The sequence below is a fragment of the Lynx canadensis genome, chromosome E1 (genome assembly GCF_007474595.2).
Source record: "Lynx canadensis isolate LIC74 chromosome E1, mLynCan4.pri.v2, whole genome shotgun sequence".
Lineage (NCBI taxonomy): Eukaryota > Metazoa > Chordata > Mammalia > Carnivora > Felidae > Lynx > Lynx canadensis.
Genome location: NC_044316.2, coordinates 28,497,504 through 28,522,270, shown reverse-complemented (window position 1 = coordinate 28,522,270; position 24,767 = coordinate 28,497,504). Strand labels below are relative to the sequence as shown.

The window sequence follows — 24,767 nt, the reverse complement described above, 5'->3', positions numbered from 1 at the left end:
ATCAGATTCCCATGAGTGTCTGACAGGGCCAGGACTAAGGTGAGGCAGGTGCCAAAAGTACATTTGTATGACCTTGAGAATGAGTGACTCCTTGAATTTGGGACCTACTCTGGCCCAGCCCTGGAGTTTGATCCTTTGTGTGGATACTGTGGTCTCTGTCCAGACCCTCTCTGCACCCGTTCTGGCTACTGAGACTATCAGCTGATGATGGCTTCTGGCTAACATCCCTCACTGGGGGTCACTCTAGCCCAGGGAACTGCCTTGCCCCAAATCACACCCCTTCCAGGGGGCAGCCTATGGCCAAGGACTGACTAAGGTGGGGGTGCAAACACTCAGCCTCCTTTTTTTTTTTAGGTTTATTTATTTATTTTGACAGAGGGAGCAGGGGAGGGGCAGAGAGAGAGGGAGAGAGAGTATCCCAAGCAGAGAATCTCTGCACTGTCAGCGCAGAGCCCGGTGTGGGGCTTGAACTCACAAACTGTGAGATTATGACCCGAGCCGAAGCCGGACACTTAACTGATTGAGCCACCCAATGGCCTCCTTTTCTCAATTGAAGAGTTCTGAAGAGCTGTCCCAGCTCCAGAGTGCCAGGACCTCAGCTCCTGCCACCAGTCAAGAAGTACGATGCTGCACTGTGAGTGCGGAGCCTGCTTGGGATTCTCTCTCTCTCCCTCTCCCTCTCTCTCTCTCTGCCCCTCTCCTGTTCTCTCTCTCTCTCTCTCTCTCTCAAAATAAATAAAAGAAAGAAGAAAGGAAGGGAGGGAGGGAAGGAGGGAAGGAGGGAGGGAGGGAGGGAGGGAGGAAGGAAGGAAGGAAGCACAGTGGCAAGGGGGAAAAAAAAGCAGCACAATGCCTGGTAGGCCCCATCAGATCCTGGAGGTTCCAAGGTCCACACTTTGGACATCTCCATAGAGATGGAGCTAACTTACTGTACGAAGCAAGTGAATCTGAACAGCTCAAAGAACAGTCTGCCATGGGTTCTGTCTGCTGAGGTTGCCCCTGTTCAGGGCCACCCATCCATCCTCAAGTTGTTGAAAACATGGGCTACTGATGGCTCAGAGCTTCATGCTGGAAATTGCTTTACCCGAGGTGCACCCCCGAGGCCCCAGGGATGGCCCTAGCAATGACTAGTTGAAGGGGGATGGGGATACAAAAGCCCATCCCCATTACCTGGGGAAAACTTCAAAGGGCCACCCCACTTGCAGAGTCTTTGTACAATTAGCTGAGGTCTCCATGGCAACCACACTGGGGGACATCTTCTCCCTCTGTCTGATCCTGCCTTCCTTGCCCCCTTCCAGGTGTATCTCCAGAGAACAACCCTAATTAAGGGTTTACATGTGGCTCTTCATCTCAGAGTCCGCTTCCAGAGAAACATCCCCAGACTCAGGCTGAGATATTAGGAAACTCCAACGATGTGGACTTGGTTCCCTGACACAAGGAACCCCAACAGTTGTACAGCAACCCATTGATCGACAGTTAAGCCTTAGAGCAATTTTCAGGTTGGCTGTTTCCAAACTGTCCCCTCTCACCAGGGTTCAAGGAAACTACCCAAAGAAAGGAGAATGCAGCCTAAACCACACTTCATTGGTGAATTTCACTCACATGCCCTTTTTCCTCACTTTGAATCATACGACTCAAGAAAACTTTAAGTATGAATAGTAAAGCCTTCAGCAAGACAAGGACGAACCCAGGGACATCTGCTAGGGAACACAACCAAGCTTGTCCTTCTGAAAGGAAGGGAAGAGAGATTAGCAATTATGATGTCTACAGGGGGTTCAGTGTTATACAGGAATATTTTTAGTAAATGACAGAGAAAAACGTAGAAAACAGGCTGATTGATTGACAGACAACCCAATTTTTAATCTGGACATCTTTAATAAATTCTGCAATGCAGGATTATCAATCTTATCTTACCTGGATTTCTACTTTCGCAAGGAGATGCCCTTGATTTTAGAGGCCAGAATAAGTGGCTTCTTTATCAAAAGGTTCACAGTAAATGGCCAAGCCTGAGCAGCTCTGAGCCAGCCCCCAGGAGCCAAATCTCATCACCTTTTCACGGTAAAAGAGTTTTTCTGACTAGTTACCCATAGGGAATCAATCTTTTTTACGTAAATCCTTCTGGACTTAAATACAAGCAAAATGCAAATGCCAACTTCACCTGGATGTGGAAATGCGGTTCTAAGGAGCCAAAGTCACTGTGGCATGTTTCATGTGTCAGCACAATGAAAGCTTTTTCCATCCGGGATCTTTTTTGGCTCCTTCAACCCTTGGAGTCAGGTGCAATGCTATTATTATCCCCATTTTGTTGATGAGCAAACTGGGGCTCTGAGAAGTTAAGTAATTTGCCCAAGATTATGAAATGTATATGGGAGAGCTGGAACCCCAACCAACCCACCTGAGGTAGAGCCCGTATTTTTAACTGTGATGTTTTAGTCTGATATCCTACAGATGTTTAGCAATGTCATATAGCATCATAGCCATAGCATCACGCCGCTTACATTTCAGATTTTAACACTTACATGTCAAATGTAATATTATATTTTCTATGACAATTTAAAAATGTGAGGCTGTATACTTTTTTTTTTTTTTTTTTTTTTTTTTTTTGCAAAATAAGGGTGTGGTATATTGTCTGTTGTCTGTTTTCCAGATTTTTCAGTCAATTTGTCTATAGGTGTTTCTTGCTTCCATATTAATGACACTTTACAAATTATAATTTTTTAAAGTCACAAATAAAGGCCAAAAGGAAGTTCTATGTCTGACATGAGGAGTGGGAAGGAAGAACAGTGGATAGATAGCTGCATATTTGTTCTGTAACAACTTCTTCTTTATTGTTCTCTGCTCTCCAAAGATATCTTCAAACTTATGTTATTTGTTTAAACATAGTAAGAAGGAAAAGTCATTTATTGTCTGTAGTCTGATGGCTTCATATTGAAAGTCTTTATAGATCTGCTTCTATTGTCTGTTTTTGCTGGTTCTCACTCATGGAGTCATGTTTCCTTGTGTGTCTGGTTGTCACTGACCACAGTCCAATATCTTAAAAATAATTGATAGGAATAATATAAGACCTAATGGAAAAGTACCTATGCCCAAAAATCTGCTTCTCTAATGCATGAGAGCCATACCAGCCTGGGCCCAAATTAAACCAAGTGCAAGGCCTGAAATTTCCTGGGCCAGGACAATCTGGTAATTGGAACCTTGTGTTGTAATTCTGTGTTGCAGGTGCTCCATTTCCAGATCTCCCTCACCCACCCACCTCCTTGGACCAGCTCCTGGCCCTCTCTTCCCATTAGGCTACAAGGCCACCCAGGATCAGTAACCCTCAGGGCAAAATCAGCCTCTGTGCCCACTCACCTCTTTATTCCTACTCTTCTGTCTGTTGACCTAGTCATTTCTTACCGTTTGTCAGCAATACTATTTAAGAAGATTTCAGAAGTTATTTTATGTAGTGGGAGAGTTGGTCCAGGTAGTTTACCTTGCCATTGCTAGGAAGGTTCATCCTACAAGTTTCTCAAGAAATAACCAACTCAGCGTGCCTGGGAGGCTCGGTCAGTTAAGCGTCCAACTCTTGATTTCAGCTCAGGTCATGATCTCATGGTCATGGGATCCAGCCCCGTGTTGGGCTCTGGGCTGGGCATGGAGCCTGCCTGAGATTCTCTTTCTCCCTCTGTCCCCTCCCCTGCTTGTGCACATGAGCACACGTGCGTGGTCTCTCTCTCTCTCTCCAAAAAAAAAAAAATAATAATAATAATAAAAGTCAGCACCTGGGTGGCTCAGTTGGTTAGGCAACTGAGTTCAGCTCAGGTCATGATCTTGCTGTGCATGGGTTCAAGCCCCGTGTCGATCTCTGTGCTGACAGCTCCAAGCCTGGAGCCTGCTTCAGATTCTGTCTCCATCTCTCTCTCGGCCCCTCCCCCGCTCATGCTCTCTCTCTCTCTCTCTCTCTCTCTCTCTTTCTCAAAAATAAACATTGAAAACAATAATAATAATAAGTAAATAATAAAAACGAAATAACCAACTCAGAACAAATTTGGGACCCTATGAATACCTGAGGTTTGATTTATGTGTCTTAAAACAAAATAATCAGGGGCGCTTGGGTGGCGCAGTCGGTTAAGCGTCCGACTTCAGCCAGGTCACGATCTCGAGTTCCGGGAGTTCGAGCCCCGCATCAGGCTCTGGGCTGATGGCTCAGAGCCTGGAGCCTGTTTCCGATTCTGTGTCTCCCTCTCTCTCTGCCCCTCCCCCGTTCATGCTCTGTCTCTCTCTGTCCCAAAAATAAACGTCAAAAAAAAAAAAAAATTTAAAAAAAAAAAACAAAATAATCAAATTTTCAACAAAGCATCTTTAATTGCGCTCACTGAGGCCTGCAGTTCACAGCCGCACTGGTTTAGGGTCCTCAAAGGAAGGGGGTCTGGAGGTGGGAAGGGAAGACTGTAGGAGTCCCCACAACATCAGGTTCACTGGGTCTGCCACTGAGCCACTGCAACCTTGGCCAGTGGCGCCTGTCTTAGCTGGTTTTCTCAACTGGAAAATGAGAAGAAGAAGAAGAATGTCTATCTGACAACGTTGTCGTATGGACTAAACGAGATTAAATAATACATGCAAAGCCTTTAGCACAATGTTAAGTGTCTGATAAACATGATGATTATTATTATCCCTAAGACGCTGATGTCCTCAGACACACACGCACACACACCCTCCCCAGGCTGCCCCATATTCCTCACACGTGCACGTAGATCCAGTCAAGAACCACTGCCTTAGTTAATGATGATTTGAATAAATCACTCAATTCCAGCGGTCTGGTTGCTAAGGACATCATTCTGGAGGCCTTAAAGGCAGGCCTCCTGGATTTTATCTCCCTTAACTCATTCTGTGACCTACAAATTGAAAGGACGACAATAATTCAGACGTGGAAAGGGCCTCGAGACCCCCCGATGAAAGGTACCCCTGCAACCACGTGGCAGGTTGTGCTGTTGTGATAAAGCAGAAGGCTGTTTGAAAATAATCAAAAATTCTCTCAGGAAGCCCAATTATATTTTTACATCAAGAATCAAAATGCCAATGCCGCAGACTTCAGCCTATCATTCACAAACCTTTTATCCTGTAATTAAGCCAGATCTGCTGCTGGGCTAATTCTTCCCTGAATGACACCACCCTTTGAGCCAGCCCGTATGTCGGCAGAAGACTTCACTCTGATGATCTATTACACCAATACATCACCGCGGTGAGCTGCCTCCTTAATGATTTATCCATAACACATCATCAGAGTGAGCCACACTCATAATATATTGCTCAATAAGTCTGCGGTAGCCAAGGGGGAAAGCCACGAACAGCGGCCAAGTCCGTGACCTTACATGGTTGGTGTCAGCGTGCGGGGCCCATGCTGGGCTCCCCCTTCCTCAACAAATGTTTATGTAGGCGGGAGGGCTCTCGTGCCGATAGGCTTTTAAAACATGAAGAACCATGACCTTAAGAAAGTCTTATAAATCCTGATCAGAAAAGCCCCTCAGTGGGCAGTGGGGGCTACCCTTCTAAGTCTGTCAAGTAGGTAGAAAGCATTTTCTTTAAGCTCTTACTTGGAAGGCCAGGACCACTGCACTGCACAAATCCAAAGGGCGCCATTCACATCGCAATCTGTGCACATGGTGCCCCCCCTAGAGTTGTGCAATGTGCAGCCCGAGCCACCTCACACGACCGCCCTGTAGGAGGTCCTGATTAAGAGCATAGATTCTGGCATCAGACGGCCTCATCTGAGTCAAGGTTCTGGGAATAACGGTCCTACTCATGGGGTTGCTATGAGATTGAACAGGATGATGTATGCAGAGCCCTATGACATAGGAAGCACTCAGCCAACATTAGCACGACTGGTAGCAACCTTAATGAATCCTGAGAGCCAGGAAGCCTGTAGGTCAAGGCTGGGGCAGCAGGCAGCCCCCGGCTATTGTGCTCTTCATTCTGTGGGGTCTTGTTTCATTGGTATGTATTTATATCCCGCATCATTCAAAAGAAAAAGGGCCAATTCTTCCCTTTGGGCAAGAGAATGCTTACAGAAATACACACTACGATAAAAATAAGTAGATGGGGTGGGGGGAGGGTGCCTGGGCGGCTCGGTTAAGCATCTGACTCTTGGTTTCAGTTCAGGGCCTGATCTCATAGTTTCATGAGTTCAAGCCCCGCGTTGGGTTCTATGCTGACAGCACGGAGCCTCGTTGGGATTCTCCGTCTTCCTCTCTCTGCCCCTCCCCTACTCGCCCTGTCTCTGTCTCTCTCAAAATAAACTTAAAAAAAAAATGTAGATAGGGACATTCAGGGAAAGAAAGATTTAGCAAAATTTAGGCAAAAATGGTGCACGAAAACGGCACTGAGAACGGGCCGGGAAGGAGCAACGGGCACACTCACGCACTCAGGCAAAAGTGAGATTTGGCACAGCCATTCTGGGGAGCACACTGGCATTGCCCAGAAAAGTAAAGCTGGGCACACCCTACAGCCCAGCAATCCACTCCCAGGTGTGTGCCCCAGCTCAGAGGAACTCTGTCTTGCACCCGTGCACAAAGGAACCGATGCAACAACATTCCCTGCACCATCCTGGAGACAGGGAGAAAACTGGAAACGCCCACCAATAGGAAAAGAAATATGTAACGGTACTAGCCAGCTCTTACATAGTGCGCGCTGTGTGCCAGGCATGTTTTAAATGTTTCACATCTGTGACATCATGTAATCTTCACATCAATTCTCTGAGGTAGGTGCTATCATTTGCCCATTTTATAGCCGAGGAAACTGACGCATAGAGAGGTTAATTTGCCCAAGGTCAGAGAACTAGTAAGTGGCAGAGCTAGGATTTGAACCCTGGCATTCTGTCCCGGGGCCAAGCTCTGAGACACCACGTAATCATTTGTCTTCTCTTCCAGGTGGAATACTACACAGTAGCGAAAAATGAATTAACTAGAGCTACACGTGTCAGCACAGGTAAGTTTCAAAACATAAGCCTTGGGGCTCCTGGCTGCCTCTGTGGGTGAAGTGTCCAACTCGTGATTTCAGGTCAGGCCGTGATCTCATGGTTTGTGAGTTCCAGCCCCACACTGGGCTCTGCTCTGACAGCGCTGAGCCTGCTTGGGATTCTCACTCCTCTCTCTCTCTCTCTCTCTGCCCCTTCCCTTGTACTCTCTCTCTCTCTCTCTCAAAATAAATTAAAACCTTAAAAACAAAAGCATACTCCTCAAGTAAAACAAAAAATTACAGAGCAATACATATAATATGAAACCACTTATAGAATGTCTTTAAATATGTAAAACAATACCATATGTTTGTTACAGAGGCATATGTTTGGAGAAAAATTATTCTTTTTTAAATAGGAAGGGAGAAAGCAAGTCCAGGAAGAGCCCTCCCACAGGGCTGGGAGGAGGGGGAACGGGGTCAGGACCAGGTGGTCAGAGGCCTGCGTTTGTCTTTGCTAAGTTCTACGTCTGAAGCTGGGTGGCGGGACATTTGTTATGTATTCCCTGTCATTTTTGTACGCCTGATCTATTTCATAATTATCAAAACACAGCCATCATAAGTTCCTATGCGACTGTGAGCTGCATGTGACCGTCAATTCAGCTCTGAATTGACTCACAGCCAGAACTAGGAGGGACCCTAAGGTGCCAGATTGGCAGAGCCCACGACAATAAACTACCCCCGTAGTTCAGAAGCAACACGGGTTTCCTTTGAATCAAGATGTAACAGGAATTTCGTCCATGCGTCACCACAGTGGAAAAGATGGTTAGTAACAACATTCCTACAGAAATAAAAGGGGGGGAAGGGGCATCAGCCATTTTCTAGCATCCCCCAACGCATGCCAATGGCTTCATGGGAGGGCGGGACTCAGAAGGAGCTGCTGTATGAGGGCCCCTCTCTACTGCCAGCTTCTGGGACATTTCCAGAGCAACAGGCCTGGGTGAAGCAGCAGGGAAGCAGGCAGACTCTAGAAGGCATCCCCCTGGAGGGGAAGGAAATAACCTTGACTCTGGGCAGTTCTCTCCCTCAAACGTCTGCTCCTCTTGCTGGGACACGTTGCTGTGGACACGGCATCCAGGCGGCCAGCGTCTCTGCAGGCTGAGAAGGTCCCGGCCCTGGGACCAGAAGGCATCCACCCTTTGCCTAGTGTTGCTGGCGATCACTCTGACTTCTCACACCCTGGGTCCATCCAGCTGTGTTTAAACCTTTGGTTTTTACCCTCATCGTACAAAGTAGGGAGTCAAGCAGTAGTAGATGGAACAAGAAATAGAGGCGTAAGTACTTTACGTGATTATAATATTGTGATTTGTAAAAAGACGTGCATACTGGTCTCTGCCCCCAGCTCCTAACACAGAGCTCCTGAAACCCTTGTAATTTCCTGCGTGGACAGGAGTGTCTTTTGTTCTAACGAGGTGACTCTGCGTGGCTCCTGGATGAGGGCTGGTCGCTGGAAAGCCCAAGCCGAAACTAGAAGCTTAGAATTTTCAGCCCTGCCTCCCATTCTCTTGAGAAGTGGCGTCAGTGATCAATCACGCCTGCGTGATGAAGCCTCCTTAAAATCCCTAAAGCACAGGGTTCTGAGAGCTTCCAGGTTGGTGGACACGTGGAAGGAGGCGCTGGGAACGTGGCTCAACCAGAGGGGACATTGGGGCTCTGCACCCCTTCCCTCATACCTGTCCCATGCATCTCTTCCGTGTGGACATTCAGCTGTGTCCAGTGTCCTATCCTTTAATAAACTGGTAAACGTGTTTCCCTGATGCAGCTGCTCTAACAAATCAATCGAACCCAAGGAGAAGGTCGTTGGAACATGCAATCAGTAGCCGGTTGGTGAGAAGTGTAGGTGAAAATCTAGACTTTCAACTGGCATCAGAAGTGCGTGTGCGTGTGTGTGTGTGTGTATGTGGGTTGAGGGGCAGTTTTGTGGGATTGAGCCCTTAACCTGTGGGATCTGACACCATGTCTGGGTAATGTTAGAATGAAAGTAAATTGTAAGCCACCAAGCTGGTGTAGCAGACAATTGCTTGTTGAGGGGACAACACCCGCCCCCACTCTCGCCCCACCACATTTGGTGATCAGAAATAAAGTGTTTTATATGGGTGGTAAAGGAGGGTCATGGGGAGGAACGCAGTAGGGAGGAGAGTTTTCCCTGCACAGGAAGGTGGAAAACCAAGTTTTCCCTTACGGAAATGTTCCAAAAGTAGAGGAACCGTGTTAGTTTCCTGGGGTTGCCAGAACTAATCGCCACAAATGGAGTGGCTTAACACAACAGTAATTTCTCTCGCACAGTCTGGAGGTCAGGAGTCTGAAATCAAGATGTCAGCAGGGCCGTGCTCCCGCTGGAGGCTCCAGAGAGATTCCTGCCTCGCTCTCCCAGCTCCGCCCCCCCCAAAATGGTGGCTAGCAACCCCCGTCCTCCTTGGCTCGTGGCTGCACCACTCCAATCTCTGTCTTTGTCTCCACAAGGCTGTCTTCCTGCTTTGTGAGTGTCTGTTTCCAAAGCTCTCTCTCCTTACAAGGATGCCAGTCATTGGGTTTAGGGCCTGCTCTGCTCCACCATGACCTCATCTTTACTCGATTACATCTGCAAAGACCCTAATGCCAAATAAGGTCACACTCGCAGGTATCAGAAGCTTGGACTTCAACATATCTTTTTGAGGGGGAAGGGAGTACACAGTTCAACTCCAAACAGAACCTTAATAGGTGTGAATAACAGAGGAACTAAAGGGGGGAAATACCACAGTGGAAGGAAGAGAGAATCTAACTCGCCTCACCCTCCTCCATCATGGCAGAAAGCGAGGACACACTGGCTGCAGTAGGGGGTATAAACTGATGGGCGAAGGTAATCACCAGAAGCACCCAAACTGAAAATAGTTAACCCTGGTTGGCCCCAGGGACAGGCAGAGAGCCCGTTCAGGGGACTGTGAGGAAATTTGAATATGGACTGACGATTAGGTAACATTACAAAATTATTGTTAATTACCATTTTGTCGGGCTTCATAATGGTAATGGTCTTGATGTAAGAAAAGGTCTTATTTTTCAGAGAAGCAAGCTGAAGCCTTGAGTGAGAGAGGTTATGTCTGGACTTGCTTTAAAATATAGATGGGGCGCCTGGGTGGCTCAGACTCTTGATTTCAGCTCAGGTCATGATCCCAGGGTTGTGGGATCAAGCCCCACATCGGGCTCCACTGCGGAGCATGGAGCCTTCTTGGGATTGTCTCTCTCTTTCTCTCTCTCTCTCTCTCTCTCTCTCCCCCTCTGCCCCTCTCCCCCACTCACGTGTGCTCTCTCTCTCTCTCTCTCTCTAAAAATAAAACAGAAAACTGGGGCACCTAGGTGGCTCAGTCGGTTAAGCATCTGACTTCAGCTCAGGTCATGATCTCACGGTTCATGAGTTCAAGCCCCATATCGGGCTCTGTGCTGACAGCTCAGAGCCTGGAGCCTGCTTTGGATTCTGTGTCTCCCTCTCTCTCTGCCTCTCCCCCGTTCGCACTCTGTCTCTGTCTCTCAAAAATGAATAAACATTAAAAAATTTAAAAAATAGGGGCGCCTGGGTGGCTCGGTCAGTTGGGCGTCTGGCTTGCGCTCAGGTTATGATCTCACATTGGTGGGTTCAAGCCCCGCGTCGGGCTCTGTGCCGACCGCTCGGAGCCTGGAGTCTGCTTCGGATTCTGTGTCTCCCTCGCTCTCTGCCCCTTCCCCGCTTGTGCTGTTTCTGTCTCAAAAATAAACAAACATAAAAAAATTTTTTTAATAAATTAAAAAAAATAAAAATAATATAAAATATAAGAAATATACGGATAAGCAAAATCTTTGGAAAAGATCGAGAGAGCAAATAGAAAAAAATATTATTAATGGTTACGTCTACATGATGAACATAAGGAGGATTATACCATTCTCTCCACTGTCATAAGTGTTTCCACCATCAAAATTTTAAGGCGGCAAGAGTTGAAACAAGTACTTGGTAAGTCTTGGGAGGCGCCTTCTCTCCCACTGCAACTCTTCTTGGACCCACAGACCCAACGATCAGGGCTTCCAAGGCCTTGTACTTCAACCTCCTCATTTTACAAACGGCCAAAAAGGTTGAATGACTTTCCAAACTCACACGGCCAACGAGTGGGATGAGTTGGGGCCGGCCCGGGGTCTCCAGGAATCCCATCCAGGTCCCCGGCTGCTGTCCCATGTCATCTCCTGCCTCAGTTGTGGGCTGAAGGAGCTATTTTTCAGTGTCAGTTAACAATGGAGGCACACTCAGTTCCTTTTTTTTTTTTTAAGGCAGACATTGCCTACGGGTCACTGGGTTCTCATATATAAGAAATCTTGATTATACCTGAAAGCTCTATTCTCTTCAACACGACAGTAAAGTACGTTCAAGTCCTTTATGCCTTAAAGTAACCCCTTGGAGGCCTGGCAAGGTGTGTGTCAGTTGAGCCACAAGTATCTGTCATCTATCTTCCAGTGACATTAATTATAATATTAATTAACTTCATTAATATTATTATATAACAACTATAATCAACTCTATTATAATAATATTATAACATAGTTATTAATTATAAGACAACTGCATGGGGGAACTAAGTCCTTCCTTTGAGACTTTCCTAAATTTGACCTTTTTGACTTTTACAGGTATTCAAAGTGGCTCTTTTCAAAAAGCCACGGTAGGTGTGTCGATCAATAATCAAAAGGGAAGGAATAAACAGCTCCAACCTTGAGAACACGCGGCATTGGAGAAGGCCAGGAGAAACAGGGCCGGACTGAAGCAGGACCGTGGAACATTCTGGTACCCTCTACCTGCCTGCAGTTCAGATGACCCGACCCCTCCTACTCTTCTGGCTTGTCTCCCACGGCCCCTTTTTCTTCTCTCACAACCAAAAGTAGGAAAGTTAGGCATGGGGCAGGGTGGCCAAAGACCAGCTTTGCCTTCTTAGGATTTCAGTTGGAAACTTTCTGGGATTAAGCTGGCTACCTCTTGCTCTAACCTCAGGGGCCCCGGCAGTGTGGCTGGACCCGGAAACCAGGAGCCGAGGCTCATGCATGCGCACTGAGGTGAGCCAGGCACTGAGCCCATGCTTTCCCAGCCTGAAAAGGGAGACCCTGCCTGCGCTGAGTCAGCTCAGGGCTGCGGCAGAAGTGGTAACACAAGCCCATCGGCCCTTGAGTTATACCTTTAAGGGGCTGGAAGCCCAGAGGAGCCAAAGTGACATATATGCCAGGGCAGGGGAACATGGTTCCCAGCAGGGGGCCAGGCCGGAAGAAGGGATGAATTCCAGCAGGGCAGGGGGGCCATGACCCTCTGCTGCTGAGATAGAGCAGGGCCGGTTCACCTCACCTGGCAGGAGCCAAGGGAAGCGGGTGATAAAGCCCAGGATCCAACTGTCTTTGTGTTTACTATTCAAGAGATAATCCCGAGCATGTTTGGGATTGAAATAAAGCACCGAGGAGGGGGTTTGAAGAACAACCCAGCATTTCCTGCAGAATTCCTCAGCAAGCAGAGATTAGACCAGTCACCCTCCCCGCTGCCGTTCCTCTCCTGAGTCCACAGTCTTGGGCTCTGCTCTCTTCAGGCGGGAAGCCCAGCCCCAGCAGCTCCATAGCCATTTTCTTCTGCCCGGCATCTTTATTTTGTGTAACTGCAGAAGGCTTGCGTTTACAGAGTTCTGCCACAACCAGCACCTTCTTTGGGTTCTGCACCCCCAAAACATCCTTGGAGCAAGTACTAGTATCCCTACTGTAGTCAGGGAAACCATTCATTTGTTCATTCACTCACTCAACAAGCACACTTTCAAGGATCTTTCAGGCTCCAGACCCTGTGCTGGAACTGAATGCAGCTCAGAAGGGCTAAGTGACTTGCCCGAAGTCACCGTCACACGGGGAGCAGCAGTGCCACGATTGGAACCCAGCTCTTTCGACTGAGACCTAAAAAGGAGAGAGGCCAGAGCTCTGCCTCGGTAAGGTACCTCGGTGGCACCCTCAGCCCTTGTGTCCTCTAGCCTAGCATCCCAGGTGAGCAGTGGTGGAGGGGCTCCACGGCCCACCTACAGACAAACCAAAGTCAAATGGAGTGAGAGGGGCACGGGACAGTGGGAAGGACATAAATAGATCTTCCTGGCTTTCCAGACCTCATTCCCATGCCACCCACCATTTCAACCCTGACATCCCCCCTGTCCTTCACTGGGAGGAGGACCAGAGGGAGTTCCAGAAACTCCTGCCCCAACTGTTAGCAGCACTGGACCCCACAAACAATGTCTTCTGAGGTTGGAGCCACTTTCTTCTGCTGGACCTCTAGGTAGTGACCTCTGGCTTCCCTCCACAATCTGGGGAGACAGGGGGAAGGAAGAAGGGAGCAAAGTCTACTGCAAGGAGGGCGGAGGGGGGCAACAATGAGGAAGGAAAGAAGAAACAGAAGGAAGGCCACTAAGACGTTGGTTTCTACTCACTCTCTCTCTGCCTTAAAAATAATTTAAAAAAGGCAAGTTTTCCAGTGAAACCTACCAGCACTGGGTAAGCTCCAATAGTGGACGAGTTCCCAGGTTGTTCTTTAGTTTCCTCCTTTTTTTTTTTTTTAATAATTGTTTGATTGATTGGCCGATTGATTGGTTTGGCGCTAGAAGGTTGGAAGGAGATAAAAGAGATAGCAACTGCTGTGGGGAGGGGCCCAGAAAAGAGAAGTGGTTAGACAAGTAGCTGGTGAAAAGGTACACAATCCTAGTTTTTTGTTCCTTCTCTGTTTTAATATAATGCACATTCGCCTCCACCCAGTGGGAAGCAACAGTTGCTGAGAACCTTCCAAGCACTGAGAGGGAAGACTGACTCCGTGCCAAGAACTTTGTTCCTGCTTTTATTTAACCCGCATAGCAACTTGATGAGGGAGATGTTAGGACCCCGGCTTTACAGACAAGGGAACCTAGGGTCAAGTTATTCACCAGCTCCCCTAATGGCACAAGACAAAGCAATCAATCAGGGCTTCCGTCCCAGGTCTGACTCCACAAGGCCTGGGTTTTTTCCACTGGCCCACACTGCCTGCATTGCTCTCCCGCCGACCTCCGCAGCAAATTCGCAGATTCTGTCATTGACTGGGGAAGGTTAGGAAACACTGATCTGAGCAGGCTGTAGGGGCTCCGCACAGTTAGCGCTCTCCTCTCCGGCTCCCATGATGGCGCAAACAGTGTCGGTTTCCCCCTGCAGGCTTTTGTCATTTGTCCTGTGGCCTCTCTGCTCCCATCTCTACCCTATCCCAGGCACCCCAGGACCTCGGCTTCCTAAATCTCAGCCAGAACGGTATTTTACAAGGACACTCGCCAACCTTGAAAGGCAAGGTACCCCGAGGCAAGGTAATAAAATTACTGTGGCTGAGCAGCATGGGCGCAGCGCCACCTAGTGGTTCTTGGACCAACGGTCCCTGGCAGTGACATTTTCAAACAATCAATATCTCATTATTAACCATAATCACAACCTGATGTTTACTTTTGGAGAAATGTTCAGCGGCAAGGGATACACATGCACTTTTCTGCATGTTTCAGAGGCCTGCGATCTAAATGCCACAATGACTATTAAACAGTGTCCTGCCCGTGAGCAAACAGGAGGGAGCAGAGATTGATTGTATATCTTTTTCATCTAAGCTACTCACCAAAAACAAAGCATCCGTTGAAGCCACTGACCTTTCACTAACTGCTGGAAGAAAAATGCTTGATAAATAATAAATAGACCACTACGGGATGTTGCTTAGAACCATCTTTTAATTAAAAGAACGGAACAACTAGAAGGTCAGGTGACTGACATTTAACTTCCAGTCCAAGAAAAGCATCAATCGAGACTAAAACTATATCCAAAACGTAATTTCATTGTCAGCTACCATTCAGCAAAAGTCCTCTTCCTGTGATACGTCTGGCTGGAGAGGTCAGTGCTGGCGACATCTTGGAGAAGAGGTAGCACTCACCTTTGCCGCCTCCTTTGCCTTCCCCTAGCAACCTTTTCATTTGAGTGCTGTAGCAAAAACAAAAAACAATGGTCGCGTTCGGCATCTCCCCAGAAACTGCTCCAGCACCAGACTCACTCAGTCACAGACCCAGATGCCCCACGGAGCACTACCCTAGGAGTGACACGGAAGCCATTTCCCGTCTTACCCAAGCCATTTCCCGTCTTACCCACGGGAAGGCAGGTGCCCTTCCTCCACCATTCAAGGTGACCCCAAGTGGCCCACTGAACTTGCTCAGGCATCCATCTCACTGAGCACCGGCAAACCTTCAAAACACGTGACCAACCCCGCCAGTCAGTCCTCTACCTTTTGGCTGTTCTGGAACAGAGCTCAGAAACATGGAGACCCAGAACAAAGTCATAATCGCATGCCCCGGCCCACGCACACACACATACACTCACCTTTCCTCATTCCCAGCTCCGCATGCCTCTGAGGTAGTACCAGCACCTGTCAGAGCCACATCATGTCATATGCCCTAGTGCCCTGGCGGTCAGGAAAACTGACAGCCCAGTTCAGAGCCATACTTGGTCATAGCTGTGTGCCTGTCTGGATTCCCAAGGGCAGAAGTGCTAGGCTCAGAGAAAATCTTACCCTTCCACTTGAATTTTATGTTTTTATTTTATTTTTTTACACTTGAGACATAGAAAGAGAGACAGCACGAGCAGGGGAGGGGCAGAGAGATGGAAACAGAACCTGAAGCAGGCTCCGGGCTCTGAGGTGTCAGCACAGAGCCTGATGCGGGGCTCGAACTCACAAACGGTGAGATCATGACCTGAGCCGAAGTCAGAAGTTTCACTGACTGAGCCATGGAAGCTGTAGGATGTTTTAAGTGGCAAGCCACCATTTATTTACAGGGAAGGCTATCATTTTAATAAAATCAGGAATCCTATGGGAGCACTGATTTTTCTGTAAAACCACTTTCATTATCAGAAAACATGACACTAAATATTACACAAAATTAGAAAAATACTAGGGCTTGCCTTTTAAGGACACATGATCAAGAATCAGGCCTGCTGAACGAAAGGAAACGAAGAACTCTATAAAACCTTGTGAATCCAAAACCACTTTAAAGTCTTGCTATGTAGATGATGGAAGATGTGGGACCTATTGCCTTTGTTGGCTTTCTTGTCCCTTCTGTCCTTTAATTAAGAGGATTCACCTGGTTCAGCCCCCAGCATCCCATACCTCTCTATCCTCCCCTTGGAGAGCTCATTCATTCTCCCACCTCCAACCTTTACCCTTTGCTAGGGACTTCCTCCCCATCTCCCAGACATCTAACTCATCTCTATCTGCCACTTGGATGATGCAGCATCACCCCCTGACTCAGTGTGTTGAGGACCGCCCTCTTCCCAACCTTGCTGCTTGTTAGTGAGGCACATATTCCTCTGGTCACTCAGGTTTGTGACCTTAGAACCCGCCTCCAAGTGGGATGGCTGCAGAGACCAAGTCTGACGGGCCTCCTCTTCCCTCCCTCTCCCTTCCCTGCGCACTCCGCCAATCCCATTCTTTGGATCACATCTGAGCAAATCTTCCTTCCACCTGACGCTGCTTTCACTACATTACTTCCTGCTCAAACTTTCTTACAGCCAACGGAACAACTCTGAGTAGTTATTGGGGCCACGTGGTCTGATCCCAGCCTGTTTCAAACCTTTTCCCACTACTCCTCAAGAGTAATAAAAGCATCTGTAATATTACAGGTGAGCTTTACAGTCTGTCTCAATTTCCACAACACTATCTAGAAGCCAAAGAGGCAAACATTACCCCTATTTTGTAATGAGACTGTGATAGGCACGAGGTCACACCAGCAAAAACTGGAGGAACCAGAGCTAGTCCCGGATCTTCAAACTTGTCTTCGTAAACTGCACTGTAACCTGGACATGGACCCTTCTTGGCTTGAGTTCAGCAAACCCACATGGAGGGCCTGCTCTAGAAAAGCTCTGTTTAATGCTTTAGTGGGTACAAGTAAGAATTTCCACACTTGTTTACACTCTGGATGGGAAGAGGGACCCTGGGGCTCCTGGGCGGCTCAGTTGATCAAGTATTTGACTCTTGATTTCCACTCAGGTCACGATCTCACAGTTTGTGAGTTTATCCCTGCATCGGGCTCTGCTCTGACAGCATGGCACCTGCTTGGGCTCTCTCTCTCTCTCTCTCAAAAATAAATATACATTAAAAGAAGAAAAAACTGCCAGAAAAACAAAGGGAATGGGAGGGGAGGGGAGGGGAAGGGAGGGGAGAGGAAGGGAAAGAGAAAGGAAGAAAGAAGAACCCTGGAATGACAACCAGGTAAGCAAGGACTGTAAACAGCGGGCCAGGTGTGCCAACTGAATGATGGGCATGAGTGCGGCCTGGAAGGGACTCCATAAGGGACTTGAGATCTGACTTGAACATCAGCTAACGTTTCTGAGCAGACATCACTTGGAAATGGCAGTGAAGGTACAGTTTCTGAAGACCGTGGTGGCAGGGAGGGCACTCCTGACAGAGGAGACAGCATGCATTCTCCAATTGCTCCCACCTTGCAAGGCCCTCTGTGCGTATTCCTGAACTGGTCCAGACCTGGCTCCTCCCCCCAGCTCTACTGTAACTTTCTATCATAATTTAAAAGGATTCCTGTTCATCTTATGGCTTCCAAAGTCACTCTGGTCTCCCAGCTGGATTTTAAGCTCTTTAAGGCAAGAATGAGGTCACACTTCCATTCTCTCCAAACATCCCTTTGGGACCCGATGGTGGCTTTTGCCCCCACAGCTGTGAAATCCCCGATAAACTTCACGACTTTCACCGTGTTGACCACTGAGATTCAACCTACAGGAAGTTTGCCATAAGGGCTAGTCTCTCTCCCTTCTTATCAGGCTTAGGGTGTCCTCACAGAAGAATCCTTGCCTGATTTAACAAGACTGGAATGTACTGGTGAGGATGTGGGGATACAGGCATCCCCCTATATTGCTGGCAGGAGTAGAACTGAGCAGTTTCCATGCAGGGCAATATCAGAAGTAAAGACGAGTTATTCCTGACTCCAGCAGCACCACTGCTAAGAATGCACCCACAGCAACACTGGCCTGTTTACAGCACAAGAAAACACACAGCCACTTTTGTCACCTTGGCACTCACTAAATCACTGTGCATCCATACAGAGGATGGGAGCAAATGAGGTACAGTGTCCCCATGCATATGCCCAAAATATTTCTGAACAGGGAATGGTGATGATGGTGGCCTTCAGGGAGCAAATAGGTGGCTGGGAACAGGTTTTGGAAAGGAGACCAGCTTTTTACCTTTAAATCTTGAACCGTGTGCATGTATAGTTTTTCTAAAAAAGTACGTGAAGGGGCTCCTGGGTGGCTCAGTCAGTTGAGCGTCCAACTCTTGGTTTCAGCTCCTGTCATGATCCCAGGGAGTGTGGGATCAAGCCCCATGTCAGGCTCCACCCTAGGTGTGGAGCCTGCTTAAGATTCTCTCTCCCCCACTCCCTGCCCCCTCTCCTCGGCTCACACTCTCTCTCTAAAATAGAAAAAAAAAAAAAAAAGTATGCAACAACTTTCTAAAAATGTTTTCATCATTATGGCAAAGAAACTGCCTTTTAAACCCCAGAAACCTAAGGTTTAGAAAAATAATGAGTGACTCTCCGACTGTTCCTCTGAGAGCACGATCATCTTTTCCACCTGCTTAAGCCCTCCTCCCAAGGCCTGGCACTCACTGGTTGTCTATGGTTGTTGAATGGATGAGATTTACTTTCCCGTCTAAAAGTAAAGCATTCCCAGGGCGCCTGGGTGGCTCCGTCAGTCAGGCGTCTGACTCTGGATTTCAGCTCAAGTCAAGATCTCCTGGTTTGTGGGATCAAGCCCCGTGTCAGGCTTTGCACTGGCAAAGTGAAACCTGCTTGGGATTCTCTCTCTCCCCCTCTCTCTGCCCCTCCCACCCCTCAAAATAAATACACTTAAAAAATAAACAAGTAAATAAAAGTAAAGCATTCCCAAACAAGAGGAATTGCCAAACAGTGATAAAGGTGGCAGGAGGATGCAGCGTGGCTGAAAACTGCTCCCAGTCAGTGGGTTCGAGCCCGATGTCGGGTTCTGTGCTGACAGCTCAGACTCTGGAGCCTGCTTTGGATTCTGTGTCTCCCTCTCTCTGCCCCTCCCACACTCATGCTGTCTGTGGCTCTCTAAAATAAACATTAAAAAATAAATAAAATAACATAAAATAAACAATTTATGAAGCAGCTTATTACTAGTAGCTGAAAACCACTGGCCTGATCACAAATAAAAGGGCTACAAACTGAAAGGAATATTTCACATGTTCAGTAAAAGATATGAAAATGAAGAAAGCAGAACAGTTGATAAGGTCGTGTAAGCACATCACACCACCAGGGAGGCAGGTGAACACTGGTGGACAACAGCATCTAAATTAGCTGGCCCCCTCTTGGCAATCCAGGTATCTACAGAGAGGTCCTCTGAGTTCAGTCTTTAGCTGGATGTAATCACTTATTCACTCAAATCCTTACTGAGCAGACTACTATGTTCAGGCCTATGCTAACTGTCTCCAGCACACTCAATCTGTGAAATTAAAGTTATGGTTCTGACCTTTGTCCATCGTCAGTGATAGATTCTCACTCTTACTACAAAGCACAAGTCAGCTTAGCCTCTCAAGTTGAAGATCAAGATAGTTCCAGAGCAAAATGTAAAGATTATCTGCAGACAGAAACAGTTGGCCCAGGGAACATACCACATGCACAAGTAAAAGCCTGATGGAAAAAAGACACCAGAGGATCAAATAGAGCCAACCCACATGTTAACACAGAAATCCAAGCAAACCTACTCAGAACGAGTCTCATTCAAACAATACTTACAAAGGTTTCCTTATGCTATTTACAATTTTAAAGTAAATTTACTTTATAAGCAGCCAGGGAATTCTTTATTTAATACCATCCTAACATAAAAGTTCATTCAAACCATGAAACTGGGTTTTATGACAACCTAGACATAGGAACTGAAAGAAGGCAAACATAATGCCTTAGAGATCAAGAAACATTTACACAGTTCCACTGTTAAAAACAGTTCAACATTCATCCAGTGAATACAGTTTGGATGTCAGTATACACGTTCGTCAGGGAGGTGAGAGACCTTTCGACTGTTCCTCCGACGGCTCCATATGCTGGCCCTGTAGAGCTTCCGGCAGAGGCTTGTTGTTTTCCAACACTGTTTGGGATTTCACATCCGAAGGTTCAGATTCCCAGGAAACGTGACTACCTGCCTTTTGCTTAAAAGACCAGACAGAAATATGTCACACAGATGCTGTCATTTTCACTCCACTGACTGGCTGAAGCTATATGACTAAGCACATTCTATCACAGAGTCAAAAACGGAACATTTATATTCCAGGTCAGATTCTATTATAACAAGCAATACACATGATAAAATCTCTACAGAACCATAATTTCAAAAGTCCTAAAGACAACTCACTTGTTCCAAGCAGCAGTCATTATCACAAAATTTCAGTGTATATACGTGTGTGTGTGTGTATGTGTATACATTTTTTCAAGTTTCAGTATATTTAATCTACCAGTATTTGACCCGGTGTTCAGGGATATAAACCAAGGTTGGGGAAGGAAAACCAAGCCTTCCTTTAACCTCTAATGAACAGGCAGTTAATCTAACAACAATTTTTTTTTTTAATTTTTTTTTCAACGTTTATTTAATCTAACAACAATTTTAATAACAAAATACTCACAGTCCTTGCTTCTCCTACTCGTCTTAAAATGACACCTTCTGCCAATAAAGCCTTTCCTGTTTCCACAAATAATTTCTCTTCGTCTGTTTCTCCAAGCTTCTGTAGCTCAATGTACTTCTCCACAAACCTGGAATTCCAAGCAGTCACATCTTAGGTCTGTGCATGGAGAGTCATCAAGATGTGCTGTTATACAACATCAAGCGGCTCAACAGGTCCGCCTATAGGAACATCTTTTTCCTCAAGTGGAATTCAATGAAACTCCTCACACTGGGAACTAAATTCCTTACAAAAAAAAAAAAAAAACAAAAAAAAAAACAACAACAACAACCAACACAGGACCTGTAAAATGGCTTACTGTTGACAGGTAGACTTGAAGTTTGGATTGAACAGATCAAAAGCTTTCTGACCAGATCCATAGGCCGAATAAAATTTCCTAGAAAATACAAATAACACAATATAAATTTCCAACTACAGATCACGGCCAAGAGCAAAGTAAAGAAAAATTACTAGGCTAAGCATAAGCTTTTTTTTTTTTTTTTTTTTTTTAAGTAATGCATATGGTAAATATAACAAATGTTACAAAAAGGTAGCCAGTGAAAGTGACATTCCTGCTCACCTCCTCCCACCCCCAGTACCCTCCCAGGAATCAATACCAATCTGCTTCTTCTGCATTCATCCGAGAACATTCTAACATATAAGCATATACACATCTATCCTTCCCTGTTCCAAGCTACGTAATTTAACCCAAAGGACAGGAAACACTCTAGTACATCTTGCCTCTTCTCCTTTTTTTTTTTTGTTTTTGTTTCATTCACCAAGTTTATTTTGAGTCTTACTAGGCATTGTGTTCAGCCCAAAAAGAATCAAATATTGAAGAATATTTCTATTGCCCTGGCTTGAACTATATTAAATTTGTTTATGGTGTTATAATCTTTATCAAAGACATCAACTAAAATATCCAGTCATAATAAAAAGGTATTTACCAGGAAAGGTATTTCTAGAGGAAATAAAAGGAGTTTCTCCATGCAATATTTTTAACTATCCAAGGGCAAATCTGAGTCTTGGAGAAAATTCTTCTAGCTGAGAGAGCAAGACAAAGATCACTAAGTTATTTTAATTAAAGTGATTCATTTGAGGACAAAGGGACAAATTCTATGGAAGACAGAACCCCAGATTTCAACTCCTGTTGTCAGTGGTGGATTCCACCTCAGAATGAGAAGGGGCAATTCACATTCTAAGCTAAGAGCAAATAACTTTAATTAAGCCTTTGCCTTTTCTCCTTAATAGTTCTTTTTTTTTTTTAACGTTTATTTATTTTTGAGACAGAGATAGAGCATGAACAGGGGAGGGTCAGAGAAAGAGGGAGACTCAGAATCTGAAACAGGCTCCAGGCTCTGAGCTGTCAGCCCAGAGCCCGACACGGGGCTCGAACCCACAGACCACGAGATCATGACCTGAGCCAAAGTCGGATGCTTAACTGACTGAGCCACCCAGGCGCCCCTCCTTAACAGTTCTTAAAGATCATTTCAAATCACTGAACTTTTCTGTTTCCAATCCTTTGCTACTCTAGAGAATGCTGCAATGATTACCTTTATCAATATTTCTTAGTACACTATGCAAGTCTGGAATAGATTCATAATAACAGTACTATTAGCTCAAGGTATGTGCATTTGCAATATGGCCTTGCAAACTGCCAAATGCTTCCAAGTGTATGCAATGAGCCTGCGCAGAAAAGTGCTGTCAATTTAATACCCCCAAAGATCTCATGTCCTACTCTGAAAATTTCCACGTAGAGCAGAACATACTTGTTTTACTACCTCAAGGAGAGTGGGGGGCAGGGAGGGGGGTAGAGAGGAGATTCCTCAAAAGAAAGGGGCCTGGACCTCAAATGAGAATATAATGACTTTATAAGTTTTGTTTTCTTATAACCAGAAATAGAGATAAGAATAAGGTGTATATATTAAATTGACTAAAGTAAAATCCCTGATCTTAATATTTAAGAGAAGTGGAATCCTACAAATTCTAGGTACTAAAAACTGGCATCAACATTTGAGGGAAAAAGTTCTTCCACTGAATTCTCAGCAAGCTCACTTCCTTGAACCCCATAGTCCTATGAATAAAATGGAGACAAAATACTGTAGGGTTAAAGTAAGGCCTAAATGAGAGAATGTTTTTGAGGGTTTAGCATAGTGTTAATCCATGCACAGAAACAGGCAGCTATAATTGCAATGATCAGTCCGTTGCTGAGCTCCAGACTCTACTTCCCAGAACTTGTTTCTCTCACATGTGGGAGGGGCACTGGTTCCCTCACCAGGCTAGACAGTCAAGACCTTCTCCACAGGGAAAGCCCTGACTCAATTCCTGGAAGTCACCCGACTGCTAGCCAAACCTTTCCTTCTGAAATCGCGCTGCCTCCTGTCCACCACGGGGGCTTTGCACTCACGCTCTAATCCGATCCTCGGGGTACAAGATGTCCTGGATGGCAGCTTTGGCTTTGCCGTATCTCAGGCGGGGCCTTCGGAAGACCGGCTCTCTCAGTGGAGGAAAAGCGTTATATATGTCAAACCAGAGGGGCTTCTCCTTCAACACCCCAGCCCGAATCAGGTCCCGAGTCCTTAAGGAAGGAAAAATAACGAAGGTCAGCCAGTTACAACAGCCCGTCTAAGCCCAAGAATCAGTCTAGTCACAGCCTGGGGCATCAGTGGGATTGCGGAGTCCGAAACACAGAACCGGAAGGAGGCCGCAGCACGGGTGTTCCCCACCTACAGGTAAGATACTTCCATATTCCAAAACCAACCTAACAACGCTCAGGGGTTAAGTCCTTCTATTTTCTCAGGTGCGTCCCACGCCCCCTCCCCCCATCCCCGTCCAGTCAAGGAAAATAGAGGCTCCAGCTGGGCCCATCAGCATCTTCCTCCCTTCCTCTTCCCAGAGACCTCCACCCCGGCAGGGGGAGAGGTGCAATCTTGAACGAGAAAGGTACATTCGGGGAGTGAAGTCAAGTACACCTATTCAGAGACGGCGGACAGCACGGGAGGGCCTCACCCGGCTCCCACTCCGCACTCTGGAGAATGCCTCGCCCTACTCACACCCACCCAGAAAAAGCGCGGCCGGTCGAGAGCCCCCATCCCGGTGGAGGCGCCCTCAGCCCACCCCGCCTCCGAGCACACACCGCGAGAAAACGCTCCCCACCGTCTGCAACCGGCTCCCCGCCATGGCAGGCGCCTCGGATACACATGGCCATCGGCTACCGGAACCGGAAGCGCCCGCGGCGGCGAAGTGGGCGTAGGCTGCTGGCCGAGCCGAGGATCGCGGCGCTCTCTCCGCAGCCCCAGCCGGAGAGCCGAGCCAGGCAGAAGCAAAGGATGGGCCGAACTGGCGCGGCCCTCGGCTCCCGGCCAGATTCAGACGGGAGCACTCGATAGCCGAGACGAAAGGAAGGAAGCCGGCCAGAGCCGGGCAGAAGCAATAAATGACCGATCTCGAGGAGGGATTCACGCTGGTGACTGCTTTACCCTTTCTGGCCTTGCTGAGCCACCCAGTCTGGAAGGTGGGGCGGCGCGGAGGGAAGACGAGGGGGAGGAAGGAGGGAGGCGCAGCCTACGTCCGGGGAGCCAGCCCGGCCAGGACACACGTAAAGGCACAGATAGAGGTCACGCTGGCGCTGGGCCCGAACTGCGCCTTATCTTGCTTGGAGCCACAGACTCCGCAGAAGGAAACCGAGGCCGGGACGGGCAGTCACTGGCCTGGCGTGACACTGGGACGGGCAGGCACTGGCCTGGGGTCACACTAAAGCTCAAGCGGCTGTCCTCCGTGCCCTGCTGTGCAGCGCTCCCCGTGAGTCCTTAGGCCCTGGAGTGCCTCCTGCATCTGCTCCCTTCGGGATGCGCCCGGCAACTAGTGTTTTCTCCGCGGGAGGCGTCGCGGGCTCGCTCCCTTCGTGGGGCTAGCAAAGCGAAAGTGAACGAAACAAATTCCCAGACGGAGACCCAAAAATCTGGCAAAAGTAGCCTCTCGGGGTTACTTATTGGTCCAATAATCGTGCTTCGGGTAAAGTACCCCAAAGAAATGAAAGCACAAT

General features: G+C 47.2%; 1 protein-coding gene and 1 long non-coding RNA gene across 4 annotated transcripts; one reads left to right on the top strand and one right to left on the bottom strand.

The window, feature by feature from the left end:
• The first annotated feature begins 6,904 nt into the window (after positions 1-6,904).
• Positions 6,905-14,649, top strand: LOC115500889. The gene is made up of 3 exons (XR_004342889.1): positions 6,905-6,963; positions 11,617-12,938; positions 13,750-14,649. It is a non-coding gene; the product is annotated as an uncharacterized LOC115500889 (long non-coding RNA).
• Positions 14,650-14,708: 59 nt separating this feature from the next.
• On the bottom strand, positions 14,709-23,956 carry MRPS23 (mitochondrial ribosomal protein S23). 3 transcript variants are annotated; one of them, XM_030295631.1, is made up of 6 exons: positions 23,859-23,956; positions 23,130-23,300; positions 21,042-21,119; positions 20,687-20,813; positions 20,080-20,215; positions 14,709-14,973 (listed from the first exon to the last, which is right to left on the bottom strand). In XM_030295631.1, the coding sequence occupies exons 1-6, from the start codon at positions 23,900-23,902 to the stop codon at positions 14,963-14,965; spliced, it is 567 nt and encodes a 188-aa protein (XP_030151491.1). In that variant the 5' UTR covers positions 23,903-23,956; the 3' UTR covers positions 14,709-14,962. The 3 variants fall into 3 exon arrangements, with proteins under 3 accessions (XP_030151491.1, XP_032447025.1, XP_030151490.1); XM_032591134.1 differs by lacking the exon at positions 14,709-14,973 and adding an exon at positions 19,148-19,700; XM_030295630.1 differs by lacking the exon at positions 14,709-14,973 and having other exon boundaries at positions 19,731-20,215.
• Between the last annotated feature and the right edge of the window lie 811 nt (positions 23,957-24,767).

Excerpts from the sequence above, each read along its gene's own strand:
- MRPS23 (XM_032591134.1), bottom strand. The coding sequence starts at position 23,902 with ATGGCGGGGAGCCGGTTGCAGACGGTGGGGAGCGTTTTCTCGCG. Across the intron at positions 21,120-23,129 it reads CCCGAGGATCGGATTAGAGC|GAAATTTTATTCGGCCTATG; the intron begins GTGAGTGCAAAG and ends TGTATTTTCTAG. Across the intron at positions 20,216-20,686 it reads GAGTAGGAGAAGCAAGGACT|CAAAAGGCAGGTAGTCACGT; the intron begins GTGAGTATTTTG and ends TGGTCTTTTAAG.